General features: G+C 35.6%; 1 protein-coding gene across 1 annotated transcript in view; it reads right to left on the bottom strand.

The window, feature by feature from the left end:
- The window catches only part of SERINC1 (serine incorporator 1), a 41,135-nt gene extending 19,916 nt beyond the window's left edge, over positions 1–21,219 (bottom strand). Inside the window, exons 1-3 of the mRNA XM_047759495.1 lie at positions 21,080–21,219; positions 4,205–4,366; positions 888–1,057 (exon numbers count right to left, since the gene is read on the bottom strand). Coding sequence (XP_047615451.1) covers positions 888–1,057; positions 4,205–4,366; positions 21,080–21,118 — 371 coding nt within the window. The 5' untranslated portion in view covers positions 21,119–21,219. The remainder of the gene's footprint in view (positions 1–887; positions 1,058–4,204; positions 4,367–21,079) is intronic.
- Positions 21,220–21,544: the final 325 nt, after the last annotated feature.

The following is a 21,544-nucleotide window of genomic DNA, read 5'->3' as shown; positions in this document are numbered from 1 at the left end:
AAAACAAAGATGGTTACAAGAGACAAAGGACATAATGTTCAAAGGATCCAAGAATATATTACAACTGTAAATTGATATGCACTCAACATATAAGGATACTCATTTTTTTTAATTTATGGGGGGAAAGAAACAGCAATAAAATTTAAAACATTCAAAACTGAGTGTCAGAAGTAGTACTCTATATTAATGAAAACTGATAAAAGAAACCCTGAAGTTTCTAGGTTGTCCAGTATAACCCTTCAGAAAATCAATCACCTTGCTTCAAAGGAACAAAGTTTTTCATTTTGGCTGCACTAAAATTTAAAGAACTAAGTTCAGTTTTATGTCATGAGTCTTGCCTAAGAAAAGCTAAAAGGAGGAGGAATGAGCACCTTATTATTATTCACAAAATGTGATAAATCTTCTTAGGATGAAAGTACAGCTGACTCGTGAACAATACTGGGTGGGGTTAGGGGCACTAACTCTCTATGCAGGTGAAAATCCACTTATAACTTATAGTCAGCCCTCTGTATCTGAGGTTCCTCATCCATGAATTCAATCAACCAACAGATCATGGATTATGTAGTACCATAGTATTTACTGTTGAAAGAAATATGTGTTTAAGTGGACCTGCACAATCCAAACCCATGTTGTTCACAAGGGTCAAATTTATTAAACGTTATGCATTAGAGATTATACCGATAAATGATTCAAGGCTACTATTTAATAGTTTTATTTCCAAATTCTGACACATTCTCTATTAGAGACAACAGGATGCTCTTACCATTTCATCCATGAACAAAATAATTCTGCAGATTGTTCATGTTTACTTTAAACTTTTAGACAGACTCAAAATTACTGAGAAGAGGCTATTAAGACTTTATATTGAAGTTTATTCAAAAACCTACCCATTATGCACTGCAGCTCTAGGATCACTGCTGCTCTTTACTTTGATCATCAGTAGAGACAGGAGAAGATGAAACATAGCCAATCCAAAGCACAAACGGTATACAGCTTTATAGCCAACCAGAATATTACAAGGGACCACTCCTTTCTCATTCTCACAAAATCCAGGAATCTGAAAAACAAAAACAAACATTTGTGATCTAGGATTTTTCTCAAGTAAAAATGAAAATTCCTGTGTAATTGAACAGTTTAAGGTTTAGAAAATTGAAGTTCGTTTTACAGTTTATACGAAAACGTAATCAAGGCTAGAACATTTTCATAGGACAAATTTAACTTTTTTTTTTCACTTTATGTGAGTACTGGATAAACTACAAATAAATGCCAATCCTAAAGTGGATGTTTGACTTGGAGACTTATTCTAAGTTTTTTAAAACTTGCATACCACTGTGATATACTGAATCACATGTCTAAGAGAAAAAAAATCAAAGTTTAAAGAATTACAGAGTAAATAATTAAATCAGTTTCTAAATACTAAAGAGAACAATGATGGCTTTTCAAAGCCAACACTATTTAAAGTCATTCTGCGTTTTGGGCACTTATTCTACAAGCATTATTTGTGATAATGGATGGATCTGGATTAACAGCATAATGGCTGGTGTATTTTGAACTTAAAATCTTCAAAAAGACTGATCATGGTTTCAGAAAATCATACTGGAATCAGAGTAAAAGAAAGTATTTAAAAATATTTTTAGGTAAAATAAATGAGAGAGATGCACTATTCACATGTATCAGAGTATATCACTGCCTCTAGGAAATATTAAAGCAAACCAATATGCTACAAATGGTAACATGTACCTTTAAAACCAAGAACCTAATATCATACTCAAGCTAATGGAATTGTTACTTCTTTTGCTAGTTTCTATGCAGTCTGTAAACTCTTTCCTGGTCTCACTTCAATCCTACCTTCCCAACCCAGTTTAATATTATGGCAATATGTACTTATCCATACTTGTAACATGTATTCACTAACACCCTTAATTATCCAATGCCCTTAAATGACAGCAGCACATTACCTGGCCAACTTCCATCATCAAACTTCAATTCAATCACCTGTATTAGGTAAAGCTGCCACAGTATCAACCTCCAAATACAGTGGCTTAAGCAAGGCTACATTTATTGCTCATGTGCATAAACATAGTTGACTCTAAATAGTCAACTAAAGAATGCAGGATGTGAGGGAAGCCACCATCTCAAACGATGTACAGGTTGTGACAGAGGGGAAAAAAAAAAAAAAAAAAACCTACAGCAGCAAGTAGAGGTCAACGTGTATCACTTATAACTCACTGACCAGTACTGGAGACATGGTCTTATGGTCTTACATATCACAAGTACTCTAAGAAATGCAAGTCTCTATGACCTGCAGAAAGCAGAGGCAGAAATATTTGGGGATTAGAAACATTTGTCAACTAAACCACTCATAACAACAGTCAACTGGATCCATGACAAAACCATATGAACCCCTTTTGGCACATCTTTTGCTTATACCCAGGACTTGAATAACATCAACTGAACATCTATATTGGCCATGTAAAATGTGAATTTCACAACTGTAATAAGCTAATTTCTGAAATTTACACCATTTTTCCTTACCCCAAAGCCAACCCCAAGCAGACATTTATGATTTAAAATGGAGGTCATGGGAGTTCCCGTCGTGGCGCAGTGGTTAACAAATCCGACTAGGAACCATGAGGTTGCGGGTTCGGTCCCTGCCCTTGCTCAGTGGGTTAATGATCCGGCGTTGCCGTGAGCTGTGGTGTAGGTTGCAGACTCGGCTTGGATCCCGCGTTGCTGTTGCTCTAGCGTAGGCCGGTGGCTACAGCTCCGATTCAACCCCTAGCCTGGGAACCTCCATATGCCGCGGGGAGCGGCCCAAGAAATAGCAACAACAACAACAACAAAAAAAGACAAAAGACAAAAAAAATAATAAAGTAAAATGGAGGTCATCTGACATAAATACTCTGTCAACCTCAAATATTTTATTGTTATTCACCTTTCCTTGGAGGAAAGCTAACTTCTATAAGCCTTCTTTTAATCACATTCTTCCTCATGGTTAGATCCCTTACAACTACCCTCAGTATTCAAATGATTAAATCTTCCTATTCTAAAAGACCCTTTCTTTTAACAGCCTCCCTTTCATTATGAAAATCCTCAAATAAGCAGTTTATACCCATTTGTTACATTTTCTGATAGCTAGCTAGCTAACTTCCTCCCACTTTTTCTAGCTCCAGCACTCTAAAAATACTGCGTTTTCAAGACACGAGGCACATACTGGTTGTCAAATCTAGAGGCTATTCACACTCTTTCACCTCCCCCCGCCACCCCAAAGACATTAAAACACCCTACTCCTAAGGCCTACAAAACAAGTATTTGGTTCTTTTTTTCCCCCTACAGTTCCTTCAGAGGTTCCCTTTTCTCCACCAACCCCCTTAGGAGCTTTTGTCAAAGTTCTAGCTCCGCTCACTCCAATAGTCTTCTTCAGCATATGCTATCATAGTTTGAATTTCATCTCTATCCCTGATTTGAGTTACACATCCATATTTTCTACTTCCTGCTCAATACACTGCAGAACTCCTAAGCCAATGTATTAGAAACTTTATTTTCCCCATCTCCTTTCACAAACTGACTCCTAGAAAAAAAATTTTTTTTCCCTCCAAAATAAAACACCCTAAAAAAAAATCCTAAGTTTACACCAAGTTTCCTCTCAGTTACCCAGATCAGAACCTTGTTCTACCACTGCCAGTGTTGAAATCCAGATTCAGTCAATTCTACAGTCAGAGAATCTATTTCAGGCCCTCTATGCACTTCATGATTATACCATTCCAACAGCCTCCACACTTTAACTGCTTGCCTTCTGTCTTAATTATCAGATAAATCTTCCTAAAGCATACTCAAAAAGGTTTTATTCCCATTCTATTTTTCAATCTCTGCATATCAAAAATTATACTCATTCTTACAATGTCCATTTTTCCATGAGATCCACAGTGATTCTGATATTTCCCTGGTTAGAAATATTTATTTCCTCTTAGTATCACAGAGTTTAATAAACTGCTTTTATTGTTTGTCTTTTCTAAAGGATTATGAGCTACTAAAATTGGAATTAACTGTTATCTTACTTTGTACAGCATCCTGTTTACAATACACAACAAGCAGTCTTGTGTGTGTGTGTGTGTGTGTATATATGGAGGTCATATATACACACACACACACACACACTAAGGTTCAGTTAATCTTTTTTTTTTTTTTTTTTTAAAAGACTAACCTTATTCAGTTGTTCTTCCATTCCTGGTATCAACATTACACAAGCTACACACACTCCAACAAGCAAAAAAAGGGCATAGATCAACCTAGTTACAGTGGAGTTGTTTCCACTTGGACAGCATCGGCACAGCAAACACGGGGCACTGCCACACAAACACGGTATCTGGAGAAAAGAACATTAAAAGTCAGTATGGTTTAAAATGATACAGTGAAAAATTTACATTCTATCTACTCAAAAAAGAAAGGACTGAAGAAGTTAATTAGCAAGATATTTGGGTCACATATATTCTCTATAAACATGAAACTCAGTGACTTTTGCGTAAAGATGGAGCAAAATAAAACAAAAATTGCTTGCCCTTTATATCAGGCAAAATGAATACTCAGTTAAATACTTAGTTCATCCAAAAATAAAAAAAATCAGCAGCAGCAACTAAAGTTTAGCTGAAAAAAGAAATGGAATATTCATAATTAGCTGATCTCAACTCCTGTTTTTTAACCCCCAGAAATCATGCTAATGAATTCATTCAAGTCTGAGATTTCTCAGATACCCCAGTGGAGGAAATAAGTGAATTCACATCCTTGTCTTTGCCCTCTTCCGACTTGGTGGTGGTGTTAGCACTAAAAATTTCTATTAGAATTGGGCAAAATAGAGTAAGTGAACAACTGGCCTAGCTCGCATTCTCTAACAGACCTCCACATTAACCAGCAGTATATTCTAGGAGAAAAAGACAGCTCCTTAAGCAGGAGAGGTTAAAAGTATTTAACAATATCTCCGAAATGCAAATTGAAAGTATTCTCATAAGAACTGAATATAATCTAGGCTGAATTCCACATACCATCAGACACCACAGGAAAGAAGTATTGTAGAAGACAAACATACCATAGCAATTCTATCCCAGGTAGAATCAGGGCCACTTATACTAAATTTCACTAAGATAAAAATGAATGTCATGGCAACAATAAAACATACTTTAGCAAAACATACAAATAAATGAATGCCCCTCTTAGAGGGGGAAAAAAAGGCATTTGAAAAATCCTATCTGAAATAAAACAATCAGTAAGAAAAGGAAATTCCCTATAATTGGCTCACTTGAAGCAAAAAGGAGAGCACAAAAATGAAACAGGAAAAGAACAAGATGAAAAGGACGATTGCAGGGCTCTGAAGAGATGAGGAGAAAAACAAGTTTAAAACACTAAAGATTAACTATCATGAAACAAAAGGGAAAGTGCTGAAAACAAAATTATTGATGGATAAGTAAAGCTTGGGATAAATACCATACTTTCAGGCCAAGACAGAGTAATAGTGACCAGACTTATCCTACTTCCATAGGAAAAAATAACGAAAAAATGTTTTTTCAGACAATTTACAGCCATTGTATGATACTAATTTCTGAGAGATGAAACAACATTAGTGCTATGATTGGCCCAATTTTTCTGCCTGGTTTCCAGTGCAGGGAGGGGAATTCAGACAGAAGGGAGTAGTCTACTGACTTGAGGAGGCAGAGATGAGACAGAAGTGAGAACTCAGCAAAGTGAAAGCAACTACAGTTCATAGGGCAGAAACAAGGAGGAGAAAGTTACATAGAGTGAGCTCTGCAAAGGCTTCAACTTGTGTCTTTAGCAGGATATTGATCAGTACATGCAATTGATTAAATTACTCTGTGTATGGGGAGGGTGGGGGGAGAGTGTGTGTGTGCAGGGGGAGGAACAGAGGTGGGGTTGGTATTACTAGGCAGAGCGGAAAAACTTTATAATCATGAGGCCCTAGTAATTATAGGGCTATTATGATACAGTATGGGGGAGGGATAAATCAGTCATAAGGCTAAGGGCCACTCCAGTCTCAAAGACTAAAAGCAAACATTGAAAAGATCAAATTCTCTTCAAATAACTCACCTATGTCTAAGAAAGGGCCCAAGGATATTTTTTAAAAGTACAAGACATCTAGCACCAATCAAGGTAACATTTACAACATCTGACAATAAATTGTTGGGCATGCCAAGAAGCTATAATAAAAAGTCAATAAATCAAAACCAACCTGGAAATTAGGCAGATGACTGAATTCAATTATAAATAACAACACTCTAATGTTGCTGTAACTATACTTTGCTCAAGTAGAGAAAAATACAGTATATTGAGGAAAGATGTGAAAGATAATTTAAAAGCTCTATATTAAACTTCCAGAGATGAAAAATAAGATGCCCGAAAAGTGTTTGATAAGACGCTGCAGAAAAGACCAATGAAACTGAAGATACAGCCAAAGAAATGATGCAAAATGAAAAAGATATAAAGACTAGAACAAAAATAACAGGATTAGTGTTGTGAGAAAACTTCAAACAGCCTAATACACATGAAATTGGGGCTCCTGAAGGAAAGAAGAGACAGGAGAGCCTTTTTGAGGAAATAATTGCAAAATGTTCCTAAATTAACGAAAACCATAAACTCGCAGACCCAACAAACTCAAAAGCCCATGCAAAATAAACATAATGGAAATGCATGCCAAGTCACATCATAATCAAACTGTTTAAAAACAATGATAAACAGAAACATGTTAAAAGGAGGCGGAAGAATAAAGGCATATTACATAAAGAAGCAAAAATAAAGATCTTAGACTTCTAGTAAAAAAACTTTGCAAGCCAAAAGTCAGTACTGAATGAAAATAATTGTAAACATGGAAGTTTATAGCCAGAAAAAAATATCCTTCAGTGTTCCTGCTGTGGCACAGTAGGTTAAAGATCCAGCATTGCTGCAGCTGTGGTGTAGGTCACAGAGGCAGCTCAGATTTGATCCCTGGCCCAGTTACTTCCATAGGTAGTGGGTGTGGCCAAAAAAACAAACAAAAACACCAAAAAAAAAAAAAGGGAAAATGAGGACATTTTTAGGCATAGAGAAAAGAATCCAAAGCTAACCAACTTAAACTGTCAGAAATGTTGAAGGAAAGCTTTCAAGCAGAAGGAAGGTTACACTAGATAGGCATGTGGATCTACACAAAAGAAACAAACAAAAGAAATGATAAGTATGTATTTATTTTCCTTATATAAAAAAGGTTCCTTTAAAAGATAATTATCTTTTTAAAACAAAAATAACAGCAATGTATTCTGAGTAGTTATAACAAAGATGGGGTGTTCCGTCATGACTCAGTAGTTAACAAATCCAACTAGGAACCATGAGGTTTAGGGTTCAATCCCTGGCCTTGCTCAGTGGGTTAAGGATCTGGCGTTGCTGTGAACTGTGGTGTAAGTCGCAGACGCGGCTCGGATCTGGCATTGCTGTGGCTGTGGTGTAGGCCAGCAGCTATAGCTCCGATTAGACCCCTAGCCTGGGAACCTCCATATGCCGTGGGTGTGGCCCCAGAAAAGACAAAACAAACAAAAAACAAAGATGGAAGTAAAATGTGTGACAATTACAATTAAGCTGGAAGAGGAGACATTCAACCATACTACCCTAAGGTTCCTAAATTAGAAATAAAGTAGATATGACACAAGTGTGGATAGTAGTGTGGATAGTAGTAAGTTAAAGAAAAACACTATAAACCCTAAAGTGACCTCTAAAAAACCAAAACAAAGAAATACAGCTAGTAAGCCAAAAGATATAAAACAATACTAAGAAATGGCTAATTAATCCAAAACAAGGCAAAAACTAGGGAAAAGGGACAACGAATAGGTAGGACAAGCAGGAAACAGATGGTTGATTTAAGCCCAAACATAATCAATAATTACGGTAAGTATAAGTGGACTAAATACTCCCAATTAAAAGGCAGAGATTTTCAGACTGAATAAAAGATTAGGATTTAACTATCTTTTCTGCAAGAAACCCACTTAAACACAGACACAATTGGTTAAAAAAAAAAAAAAAGACAAGGGGACATACAAGGAGATATGGAATATTCAGAGGAGACATATTTCTACATCTAAGAGAATTTCAAATGCATCAAGGAAAAATTAATGAAACTGAAAAGAGCAACAAACAAATCCACATTTGTGTTTTCATTAACTGAAACAGAACAACAAATATATAGATACTTGAACAACATTATCGATCAATTGTACCTGACATTTAGGGAACACTATCTAACCAAAGCAGAGTAAATTGTTTTCAAAAACACAGAGAACAATTATCTAAAGCAGACCATGTTCTGGGTCATAAAGTAAATCTCGATAAATATAAAATAATTCAAGTCATACATGTATTCTTGGCCTACAATAGAATTAAACTCTGATTAGAAACCAAAAGATATCTCTGGAAACTAAAATAATTAACATAGTCTAATTAACCCACAGACAAGATATCAAAAAGGAAATTAGAACCAAAAAAAAAAAAAATCACATTTTTGGAATTTACCTAATGCAATGTTTAAAGGAAACCTGTATAATCATTGAGTGGCAATACTAGATCAAATATAAACATATGGGCAATTTTATTCAGTAATTCGACAGCTTAGAAAAAATGGACAAACTCCATGAAAAATCCAAACTACTAAAAATCATTCAATGAGAAATATGTAAGATGAACAGCCCTGTATCTATTAAAGAAATTTGTAGTTAAAAACCTTCCCAGGCATAGATGTCTTTGCTAGTGAATTCTATTAAACATTTAAAGAAAAAGTCACACCAACTCTACAAATTCTTCTGGAAAACTGAAGAGGCAAAACACTGATACTAAATCCAAAGACATCATAAGAAAACAACAGACCAACATTCTCTACGAACATTAAAAAAAAAAAGAAAAAAAGAAAAAGAACAAAGACTTTAACATCTTGTCAAGTATGAATCAACAATGTAAGAAGTATTTAAAGATTTCCAGTTTCCATTTCCACAAGTAGAGAGCACAGAAACCACTACTCCATCCCAAAAAGACTAAAAAAGTCAACAACTCTTCTAGGATTCATGAGCTAGGTGAGAACACAGGGTTAAGTCATTGTCCCAAGACTGAAGAGACAGACAGGTAAATGAATACAGGGAGTCAAGGCTTACTAGAGCAGAACGCCCACAAGCAGAAATCGACCTGGGAACCAGTGTGATGGTAGGATAATCTGAACTACAAGTGAAGAATTGCTGGAGACTCACTGTGGACAAGTGTTAGTTAAAAACTAAAGGAAAACCCAATTATAGAAAGGCCCCCATAATTCTGTGAACCTTCCCCCTAGGAGTTCAACCAGATTCTCACAGTAAAAATGAGAGAAAAATTCCCTCATGCTTCTTGCACCAAAGGGGAAAAGGAACCATTTTATTATTATCATTATTTTTTTATGGAAACACCCCTGGCATATGGAAGTTCCTGGGTCAGGGACTGAATCTGAGCCACAGCTGTGACCTACACTGCTGGTCAGGTTCTTAACCCACTGCACTACTGAGGGAGCTCCCATTTTAAAATATACTAGAGCATTCCGTTGTTAACACCTGACTTCAGGAGAAACTAGCTAAATAAAGCCTAACTTGCTGGGGTATTAGGAGGATAAATAACCGAAGAGAAGAGAAATACTCAAATCCAACCTATTCTAGCCATTCTCTCCCACCTAAGCAAGGAGGAAAAAACTGAGAAACCATTGTGAAGTTCACAGTCCAGAGGCACAGGCTTATTAAAAGACTGAGACCTAATCAGAGAATGATGGAATGTTTCTCCTTCCCCCACATCTCATCATGACATGATTAAAAGTCTCTTTATAGCAATTCCTTTTAACCTGCTACATAATGTCTGGCTATCGAGAAAAAAATTACATGGCATAACAGAAGGCAAAAAACACAATCTGAAGAGACAGAACAGGCATCAAAACCAGACATGACAAAGATGTTGAACTTATTAAAAATATAAAACAATTAATATGTTAAGGGTTCTAATGGATAAATTAGCCAGCATGCACAAAAGAGAGATGGAAATTCTAAGAACTCCCTCCCAAAAATGCCAAAAAAAAAAAAAAAAAAACACCGTCACAGAAAGAAGAATGCTAACATAGCTGAGGAAATAATTTTTGAGCTTGAGGCTATCTCAACAGAAATTTCCCAAACTGAAAAGCCAAGAAAATAAAGACTGATATCCTGTTCAACAAAACATCCAAGAACTGTGAGACAACAACAAAAGGCATAATAAATGGAAATACCAGAATGAGGAGAAAGGAACAGAAGAAATATCTGGAAAAAAAAAAAGGCAGAATTTTTTCAACAAAATTTACAGAGGGGAAAACCCCTACACCTAGGTATGTTACTTTCAAACTACAGAAAATCAAAAAGAAGAAAAAATTCTGAAACAAGCCAGCCTTACCTGTAGAAAAACAAAGAATTACATCCAAGTTCTTCTTAGACACCATGCAAGCAACAGTGAAGTGAAATATTTTAAAATGTTGAGAGAAAAAAGCCCACCGACCTAGAGTTCTGTACTCTGGATATGATCCTTCAAAAGTGAGGGAGAAATTCTTTCTCAAACAAAAATTAATGGAATTTCTTGCCAAACTATAGCCCTGTCTTGCAAGAAATGTTCAAACCTCTTCAGCAGCGAGGAAAAATAATATAGATTAGAAACTCTAATCTACATAAAAGGGAAAGAACATAGAATAAGTGAAAGTAAAATAAAAATGTTCCTATTCTTAGCTGAACATAAGCATGCTTAAAATAAGACAATGATGTATTTAATCACATATGCACATATGCTATGCTTATAAATATACTTGTGTGTGTATACATATACATACACATATACATAAGTATGTATATAAAATGAATGACAGTAATGCAGAAGAGACAGGAGGGAGAAATTAGGATTTTTTTGTTATTACAAGGTACATATGCTATTCATAAAGTGGTACAGCATTGTACTTAAGTGTATAGTGTAGTGGTATACTGTTAATTGAAAGCAGATTAGTTTTAGACATATAATGCAAATTCTAGGGTGTTATAGATTGAAATTCATATGCTGAAAATCTACTGCACAAGATGATGATGATGCTAGGGTGTAGGGCCTTTGCGAAGAATTAGGTCAAAAGAGCAGAGCTCTCATGAATAAGATTAGTGCTCTTATAAAGGAGGCCCTAGAGAGCTCCTCACTCCTACCATGTGAAGACACAGTGAGAAGCTGGCAGTCTGCAACCTCAAAGTGGGCCTTCACCAGACACAGAAGATAACCATGCAGGCACCCTAATCTCAGACTACCTGCCTCTAGAACTGTAACAAATGTCGCTGTTTACCTGCCATGACTATGTAAACGGCACCCCAAATGGACTAATAGGGCAACAACTTAAAAATAAACAAAATTTAAAAAAATGTAAAAAAAAAAAAGCTCAACTGATATGCTAAGAAAGGAGGGAAAACTGGAATCATATACAATGCTCAATTTAAAACCACACACACAAACAGGAAGAACAGGGGCAACAATAACAACAAAAACAACAGTAACAAATATGGTAAATAATCCAAATCTACCAACAATCACTTTGAAGATTGTATCTAATGATCTAAATGTATCAAATAAAAGACAAAGACTGTCAAGAATGGATCAAAAAAACAAAACCCAATTATGTTGCCTATAAGAAACCACTTTAAATATAAAGACATATATAGAACAAAAGTAAATGGATGGAGGAGTTCCCACTGGGGCTCAGCAGGTTAAGAACCCAACATAGTGTCCATGAGGATGTGGGTTCAATCCCTAGCCTTGCTCAGTGGGTTAAGGATCTGGTGTGGCCTCAAGCTGTGGCATAGGCCGCAACTGTGGCTTGGATCCTGTGTTGCTGTGGTTTACACAGATGAGTTCCAATTTGACCCCTAGCCTGGGGAACTTCTGTATACCAAGGGTGAGGCCCTAAAAAAATGAAAAGAGGAAAAAAAAAAGTAGATGGAGAAAAATACACCAGCCTAACACTAAGTGAAAGTAGGAGCAGCATATGCTGCCAAAACTCTCACAAGAAACAGACAATCTGAATAGGCCTCTATTAAAGAAGTCCATCATTATAAACTTCCAAAACAGAAAGCACCAGGCCCAGACAGAATTTACTGGTGAAATCTACTGATTGTTTAAAGAAAAATTTTTATTAATTCTCTATTTTCGGAGAACGGAAATAGAGGGAATACTTCCTAACTCTTTCTCTGAGATCAATGTTACTCTAATAACAAACCAGACAAACATAAGAAATAAAACCATGGATTAATTGCTGTCATGAATAAAGAGGCATAAATCTGCAAATCAAATCCAACAATGTACAAAAAGAATTACAAACCATAACCAAGTGGGATTTATCCCAGAAATGCAAGACTGCTTCAATATTCAAAAATCAATTAATGCAATCCATCACATCAAGAGGATAAAATAAGAAAAAATCTTACGATTTCATTTTAGATACAGAAATGCATCTGATAAAGCCCAACACTCATTCACAATAAAAACTCTCAAACTAGGAATAGAGAATTTCCCCAATTTGGTAAAGAATATCATCAAGACACCTACAGCTAACATCATACTTAATGGTGAGAAACTTTCCCATTAAAATCGGGCAAAAGTGTTCCCTTTCACCACTCCTCTTCAACATTTTACTGGAAAGTCCAGAATGCAATAATAGAAGGAAATAAAAAGTATACATATGAGGGGGGAATAAAATTGTCTTCATTCACAGATGACATTGTCAGCTATATAGAAAACGCAAAAGAATCAACAACAACAAAAAACCTCTTGGAGCTGAAATGCAATTATAGCAAGGTTGCATGGTACAAGGTTAATGTACAAAAGTCAACTGCTTTCCTATACATTAGCAATGAAAAAGTGGAACTTGAAATAACACAATACCATTTATATTAGCATCCAAAACCATAAAATACTTAGTATAAATCTAACAAAGTATGTACCAAATTTGTATCATGAAAATTACAAAATTCTGATGAGCAAAATCAAAGAACTACACAGATATTCCAAGTTCATGGATTAAGACAATACTGTCAAGATATCAGTTCCTCAAACTTGATTTACAGATTCAACGCAATCCCAATCAAAATCCCAACAAATTACTGTGCAGATATTAACAAACTCTAAAGTTTCTACAAAGAAACAAAAGACCACACAATACAGAAGATGATGATGACAGTTGGAAGACAATACCAACAGAGAAGAAAAAAGGTGAAGGACCAACACTACCCAACTTCAAGACATTATAAAGCTTCAATAGTTATCAAGATAGTGTGGTACTGACAAAAGAATAGACAATGGAATAAAATGGACCAGAAAAAGACCCATATAAATATGGCCAACTGATTTTGACAAAGGTTCAAAAGCAGTTCAATGGAGCAATGATAGTCATTTCAACAAGTGATGCTAGAACAACTAAACACCCACATGACAATCAAGACACAGATCTCACATCCTTTCCAAAAACTCATGCAAAATGGATCTTAGATCTAAATGTAATTACAAAACTGTAAAACTCCTTTGAGATAAAACTGGACAAAATCTAAATGACCATACTTGTGGCCACTTTTTAAGTTCAACACCAAAGGCATGATCCAGGAAAAAAATAATTTATAAGCTAGTCTTCATTAAAATTTAGAATTTTTGTTTTGCAAAGACCTACATCAAGAGAATGGGAAGACATACCAGACTGTGTGAAAACATTTGCAAAGGACACATATGATAAAGGACTGTTTTCCAAAATATACAAAGAACTCTTAAAAGTCAACAAAAAGAAACAACCCAATTTAAAAAATGGGCCAAAAACTGGCATTCCTGCTGTGGTGCAGTCGGCTAGGGATACAGCGTTGCTGCAGCTGTGTCTCCAATTCAATTCCTGGCCTGGGAACTTCCATATGCCAACAAGTGTGGCCACTAAAAAAAAAAAAAAAAAAAAGGTATACAAAAGAATTACGCATTGTGACCAAGTGGGGTTTAGTTTGGGGGAAGCAAGCAAGGCTCCTTAGGCTGTTAAAAATCAATTCACCACCTTAGCAAACTAAAGAAAAACCACTATGGTCATCTCAATGAATGCAGAAAAATCATTTGAAAAAATTCAACACCCAGTCATTATAAAACAAACTAAAACTTACAACAAATAGAATATTCTTGATAAAGGTCATTTACAAAAAAAAAAAAAAAAAGAAAAACAACAACAACAACAAAAACAAACAAAGAATCTATAGTTGTCACTCATACTTCATGGTGGAAATCTGAACAATTTCCCTTAAGATCCAAAACAAGGCAATGGATATCTGCTCTCACCACTTGTATTCAACTTCATGATGGAGGTTCTAGCGAATATAACATGGCAAGGAAAAAAACAGGAAAAGGTGTATCCTTTGGAAAGGAAGAAATAAAACTTCCATCTTTCACACATAATGGTCGACATGAAAAATCCCCAAATCTCAAAAAACTTACAAAAATGTTACCAGAACTACAAGCGAGTTTAATAATGTCACAAGACACAATGTCAATATATACACACTAGCAACTAATAACTGGAAATTGAAATTAAACAAACATAAAGAAATACTTAGTATAAATCTAAAAAAAAATATATTAGATACCAAGTAATGAAAATCATAAAAACACTAATGAAAAAGGAATCAAAGATCTAAATAAATGCCAAGATAAACTGGACTATGAACTGGAAGACTCAATATTGCTAGGAAATCAATTCTTTCCAAACTTGTTCATAAATTCAACACAATTCCAATCGTAATTTCAGCAGGAGTTTGGTAGGAACAAACCAGCTGCTTCTAAAACTTTCACGGAAAGGCAAAAGAACTACAATAGCCCAAAAAATTTCAAAAAAGAACAGAGCTGGAAGACTCATACTACCTGATTTCAAGACTAACTTTAAAGCTGTAGCAATCAAAATAGGGTAGTTTAGGCAAAAGTACAGACACATAAAGGAAGAGAGTTCAGAAACAGACTTACACAAATATGGTAAAGGGGTTTTTGACAAAAGTATCAAAGCAAATCAATATGGAAAGAATAATCACTTCTACTGTTTGAAAGACACCATTAAGAGTATGAGAAAACAAATCAAAGCAAAAATAAACCAATGGGACCTCATCAAACTGACAAGTTTTTGCACAGCAAAGGAAATGAAAAAGACAACTTACAGACTGGGAGAAAATAGTCTAAAAAATGCAACTGACAAGGGCTTAATCTCTAAAATGTACAAACAACTTAGACAACTCAACAGCAAAAAAGCCAACAACCCAATTGAAAAATGGGCAAAAGACCTGAAGAGGCATTTCTCCAAGGAAGGTACACAGATGGCCAACAAACACATGAAAAAAAATGCTCAACATCACTGATTATTAGAGAAATGGAAATCAAAACTACTATGAGGTACCCCCTCACACCAGTCAGAGTGGCCATCATTAATAAGTCCATAAATAATACATACTGAAGAGCATGTGGAGAAAAGGGAACCCTCCTGCACTATTGATGGGAATGTAAATTGGTACAACCATTATGGCAAACAGTGTGGAGGTACCTTAGAAAACTATACACAGAACTGCCATCCCACTCCTGGGCATATATCTAGACAAAACTTTCCTTGAAAAAGACACGTGCACCCACATGTTCACTGCAGCACTATTCACAATAGCCAAGACATGGAAACAACCTAAATGTCCTTCAACAGAGGACTGGATTAGGAAGATGTAATATATACACAATGGAATACTACTCAGCCATAAAAAGAACAAAATAAACCATTTGCAGCAACATGGATGGAACGAGAGACTCTCATACTGAGTGAAGTAAGTCAGAGAAAGACAAATACCATATGATATCACTTATACCTGGAATCAAACATATGGCACAAATGAATCTTTCCACAGAAAAGAAAATCATGGACATGGAGAACAGATCTGTGGTTGCCAAAGAGGAGGGGGAGGGAGTGGGATGGATTGGGAATTTGGGTTAACAGATGCAAACTATTGCCTTTGGAATGGGTAAGCAATGAGATCCTGCTGTATAGCACTGGGAACTCTGTCTAGTCACTTATGATAGAAAATGTAATGTGAGAAAAAAGAGTGTGTAACTGGGTCACCTTGCTGTACAGTAGAAAACTGACAAAACACTGTAAACCAGCTATAATGGAAAAAATAAAAATCATTATTAAAAAAAAAGTATGTAAAAACAAACCAAAGACAAAATATCAGCTGGTGGGAATGAAACCTGGTATAGCCTTCTTGGAAGTTAGTTTGGCAATTTCTTTTTTTTCTTTTTCTTTTTTTTTTTTGCTTTTTAGGGCCGCATCTGTGGCATACATAAATTCCCAGGCTAGGGGTCAAATCAGAATTGCAGTTGCCAGCCTACACCACAGCCACAGCAATGCCACATCTGAGCCATGTCTGTGACCTACACCACAGCTTGCACCAATGCCAGATCCTTAAACCACTGAGCGGATTCACGGATTGAACCCACATCATCATCGATACTAGCTGGGTTCACTTCTGCTAATCCACAATGGGAACTTCAAAATTTTTAACTCTTAGTTTAAATTAAAAAAAAAAACAAAAAAACAAAAAAAAAACTAAAAAAAATACTAGTCAGGTTCATTACCCACTGAGCCAGAATGTGAACTCCAATTTGGCAATTTCTCTAAATCAAACATACACTTACCATATGAATTAGCAATCCCACTGCAAGGTATTTAGGTAAACAAAATAATTCACAGTCACACACTGAAACAAAAGAAGGGAATGTTTACAGCTACTTTATCAGCAAAATCTGGAAATGCCTCTCAACTAGTGAATGGATAGACAAGCTGTGGTACATTCAGGCACTGGAATACTACACAAAAAGGAAAAAACTACCAGTACACACCACAATGTGAATGAATTTCAAATGAACTATAGTAAGTAAAAGAAGCCAGACTCCAAAAGCTATATGCTGTATGAGTCCATGATATTCTGGACAGGCATGACTCTGAAAAAAAAAAAGGGATTGTCCAGGATGAGGATGGCAGAATGTTTTAAGGTGATAAATGTTCTCTAGTGGTTACACAACCACACGACTGATCAAAACTCACAGAACAAAATACTACAAAGTATGAATTTTACATAAATTCCATCAACTAAAAAATGACAAAAATATAGAAGAAATAATACGGAAGGAAAACAAAGATAATGTAACATAAAAGTATTTCATAATTCATATCCTTAAAATGAAGAATCCTCTAAATAAATAAAACAAAAAAGGTCAAAGACATAATACAGTTAGAATTTCCTTGGATGAATAAACCTGTATTTTCAAAAGAACACCATTTTCCTGAAGAAAAAAAAAAAAGTGACAAAAGATTTAAAGTCAGACACACTTGGTTAATTAATTTCAAAGATACACAAAACTCTTCAGATACCCAGGCAGAAGTAGTAAGTCAACTGTGTATATCAGAGGTGTTGGAAGGGTGATGGCTATCAGGGCAGGGTAAGACAGAACACAATCTATAGAAATAACCACAAAGTTCTAAGGAAATGTGTATTATACCAGTCTACAATGTTTCTCAAGAATGTAAGAAGCACTTTTAAATAGGAAAAAATTCAGGGATTTCAGCATCCATGAATCCTTTTTGAAAAAATCTATTAGATAACCAAATTTAGTCAATTATGAGACCATATTAAAAACAAAACAAAACAAAACTAGTCAGAAGCTATAGCAAAAAAAGAATGTTTTGAGCCCTGAATCCATTTAAGTATAGAACTGTGGTTTTCAAACTACAGTATCCATCAGAATCACTAGGAGAGCATATTAAAACAGAATGTGGGCCCTAGTCATTGTTACCAGTAAGTCTCCTAGAGTGCTAGTCTACGGACGCTTTAGGAATGACAGGTTTAGTTTTAAGATTAAACAACTATGGGAATTATAGTGCCACAGTACATGGCACTACTGACATTTGGGGTCAAATAATTATTTATTGTTGGGGGCTATCCTGTGTATTATAAAATATTTAGCAGTATCCTTAGCCTTTTACCCATCAGATGCTATTAGCATCTCTTACCCCAAGTTATGATGATGAAAATTATCTGCAGACATTGCCAAGTATCCCCTGGGGTCAAAATCATGCCCAGCTGAGAACCACTGCTATAAAAACCTCTCCTGATGAAGAAATGTTACTTAACACTCAACAATTCCTTTACTTTTTAATTTGTTAAATTCAATAAATTTAATGCTTTGTTTAAAAATACACTCAACATGCTACCATTCTTTTAAAAAGTATTTCTGCCTATTCATTCATCTATTTGTATGTATGCGTTGAGAAAAAAGGAATGTTATTAGCGGTGGGATTTTCTTGGTGACATTTACATTTTATACTCTGCAATGCTTGACTATTCATAGCAACTATGAATCATTTTTACAAAAACAAGTCATTGTACTAAAAAATAAAAATCTAGCAGATAGTGCAAAAAACAAACAAACAAACAAAAAAACCCAGGCAGTCAGGAATCACAAGTTCTTTCTTCTCCTTAACTACATTAAATATCTTGGGCAAAAAAAATGATAGTTATTGTATACAAAAAAATCAATTCTATTCACTAAAAGTTATAAGATTCTGGTGGGGAAAAACACTTAAATAGGCATAAATTGCTGGTAATGTAGTTACAGGATTAGGCAGGAGGTCCACAGATGTTTATAATAATGCTTAAAGTAACCACCAATCACATACATATCCATGCATAAACCAAGGATTATGATCAATCTAACTCTAGGTCACTTAACAGGAAAAACACACACAAAATAAAAAATTTAATACTCCAATCTCTGCACAAAAGTATTACATGTAATTTCTTTTTTATACTTTTTTTCAAAGTGCAGATATTCTACAAAACAAAAAAATTTACAAAAATTGATTAAGTCTAAAGAAACTTGAGTAAAGGAAGTTAATTTCTTTTAATTCTTGCTTAACTGATCTAATTTAATGACGAATACTTTGAATATTTAACAAAATTTTAAATTTGTCAAAACTTCTAAGTAAATGAGTATATTGGCCGTTAAGACTGGAAGAAATGGATTTGTAAAATAAAAGGCATATTTCCTTTCAATTGCTATCAGACTACACTAAAATCAAACAATTCAGCAATAAAGAGACAGACGCACCAGGAAAGAAAGGAGAAAAAATTACTAGAAATGCATACTACAGAATCAATTTCTAGATTGGCCATAATAATCTAGAACAAGGATGAGCAGCCTTAGCCATCTAGGCTAACTACCAGAGATCTAATTACTTGAAAATAATGAAAACTACCTCCTCGTTACTATCTTTCCAATATACTTTGATATTAAAAGATAGTGTCAATTTTATCACTTTTTTTAGTAGAAGTGGAGAACTAAGTTGTAAAAATGTTAATAGGAACACAATTTTTTCCCATATTGTATACTAAAACTATTTTCTTTTCAATTTAAAACATATACATATTTTTAAAACCCCCTAGAATCTTGTTTTTAACCGTAATTGTCCTTGAGGTCAAAAAGATTGATCATCACTGACCTAGAAATTGAGAACAAAATGGAAAACACGTATCTCTCCTTTTAAATTTTTACTTATACAAAGAACATGCCTACTTGATAAGTGGACAGAATCTGACTTTACAAATCAAATTACACAACATCTCCCTTCTCCCCCCCATTAAAACAATTTCATAATAATCATTTATATTTTGTAATTCAATGTATTACACTAAATATGCCTATATATATAATAGTCAAAGGATTCAAGTAAATTCTCTACTTCCTGAGATAAAAATAAACCAGTTTTCAAAGAAAAAAAAAAAAGAAATATAACAGCTATCCACACCCAACTATAAGAAAAAAATATCATAGAATCAAGACAATGACCTAGGTTGGACTAACAACCTCTATGCATTATTCTACTAAAAATTAACATTTAGAGTTCAAGCTATATCAAGAACTTAAGGAAAAGAGGGAAGGTATGTAAAACAAAAATGCTGTCTAATTTATATAGGGGAGTCATTTGGGAAATCAGACCAGCAGTTGTTAGAAGTGGAATTCACAAACCATAGATTAAAGAAATACAATTTAAACCTAAATATCTCGCTAGAAATTACAAATATCTTTATTAACTGTAACGTCAATTTTTGTCTACTGGGAGACAGGGGAGTGGTTATATCAAACTCAAGTTTATTTGTACCACCTGAATCAAATCTTGCCACAATGATGAAGAATGGTTTCACTCTAACGTTAACTAATCAAAATGAAACCTACATCTAATTAAACTTCAGATGTCAAATTACCGAAGCACCTTTAATGTCAAAAATTAGGTATTTAATACCACAGAACTGAGTAGGTTTTTTCAGATGCATAAATTACATGAGAAGTACGTACAGTAATTTTCTATGACCCAGTCGTAGAGCTAGGACTATTTAGAAAGGACACAATGACATCAATATTACTGTTAAGCTGCCCCACATATGTGTAACTTAATTGCAATCCGCGAGACAGAACAAAGAGGCTGACATGTCTCCAGGGATGACAATGCTGCAGTCTAAGGTCGCTGAGAAGGGATGACGAGAAGTGATGAGGTACTCCACAGAAACAAGCGGCCTAAGACCTTTTAGCAATGGCCGAGGCAAATATAAGACAAAACGACAAAGGGGGTCCGGAAGAATAGGGAGCTACTTTCACCAAAGACTGGTTGGGGAAGGGAGACCATTAGCTCTCCACTTCACTTCTCCTATCAGGGTCATCTTGCCATTTCCACTGCTCCTCACGGCCACCCGGGTCAGCTCTTCAAAAGACTCAGGGCCCAGAAGCTGAGCTGGAGTGACCAAGAGAAACAAGATGAAAATGGGGAAGGAAGGCACTCCCTGTTGGGTGGGGTAAAACGGTGGCGCCGGGCCTCACCCACCCCGGCTCGGGTGTCTTTCTCCTTTGTCCCTCACGGCAGCACCCCGAAGTCCCCTAAAAATCACCTTACCCAGCTCGCCATGGAGCAGAGCCCCAAGACGCTCCCCATCTCCACAACGTCGCAGGAGCAGCAGATGCCAACAAGATGGAGACAGAGCCTCTGTGTCTGTCTGTGCTTATTTACTAACTACAAGCGACTTCCGGCGAAAAGCTCACCCCGCCCCTCGGCTTTACGTCACTTCCTTTAAGGCCTCTGGAGTGGGAGGAGGCGTGCTGAAAGTTGCGCATGCGCGGGCCTGAACCCGAGGCTTTCTGCATTTGTGCTTTTCTAATTCAGCAGGCCAAAAGCGGCACTTTTTTTCACTTTTGCATTACCCTCCCCCCCCCCCCCGGCCCTTACATTCTTAAATTATTCCTGAAGCCCACTGCCTATGACAAATTTTATTGGGCTAGTTCTACTCATTTTTTTGGCGTGTTTCCAATTTTTTTGTATCGCTGTTTGCAGTTGACAACGCATTTTTAAATTCTTGTCCAA

Source organism: Phacochoerus africanus, chromosome 2 (genome assembly GCF_016906955.1).
Source record: "Phacochoerus africanus isolate WHEZ1 chromosome 2, ROS_Pafr_v1, whole genome shotgun sequence".
NCBI classification, from domain to species: domain Eukaryota; kingdom Metazoa; phylum Chordata; class Mammalia; order Artiodactyla; family Suidae; genus Phacochoerus; species Phacochoerus africanus.
This window is presented reverse-complemented; position numbering and strand designations above follow the sequence as displayed.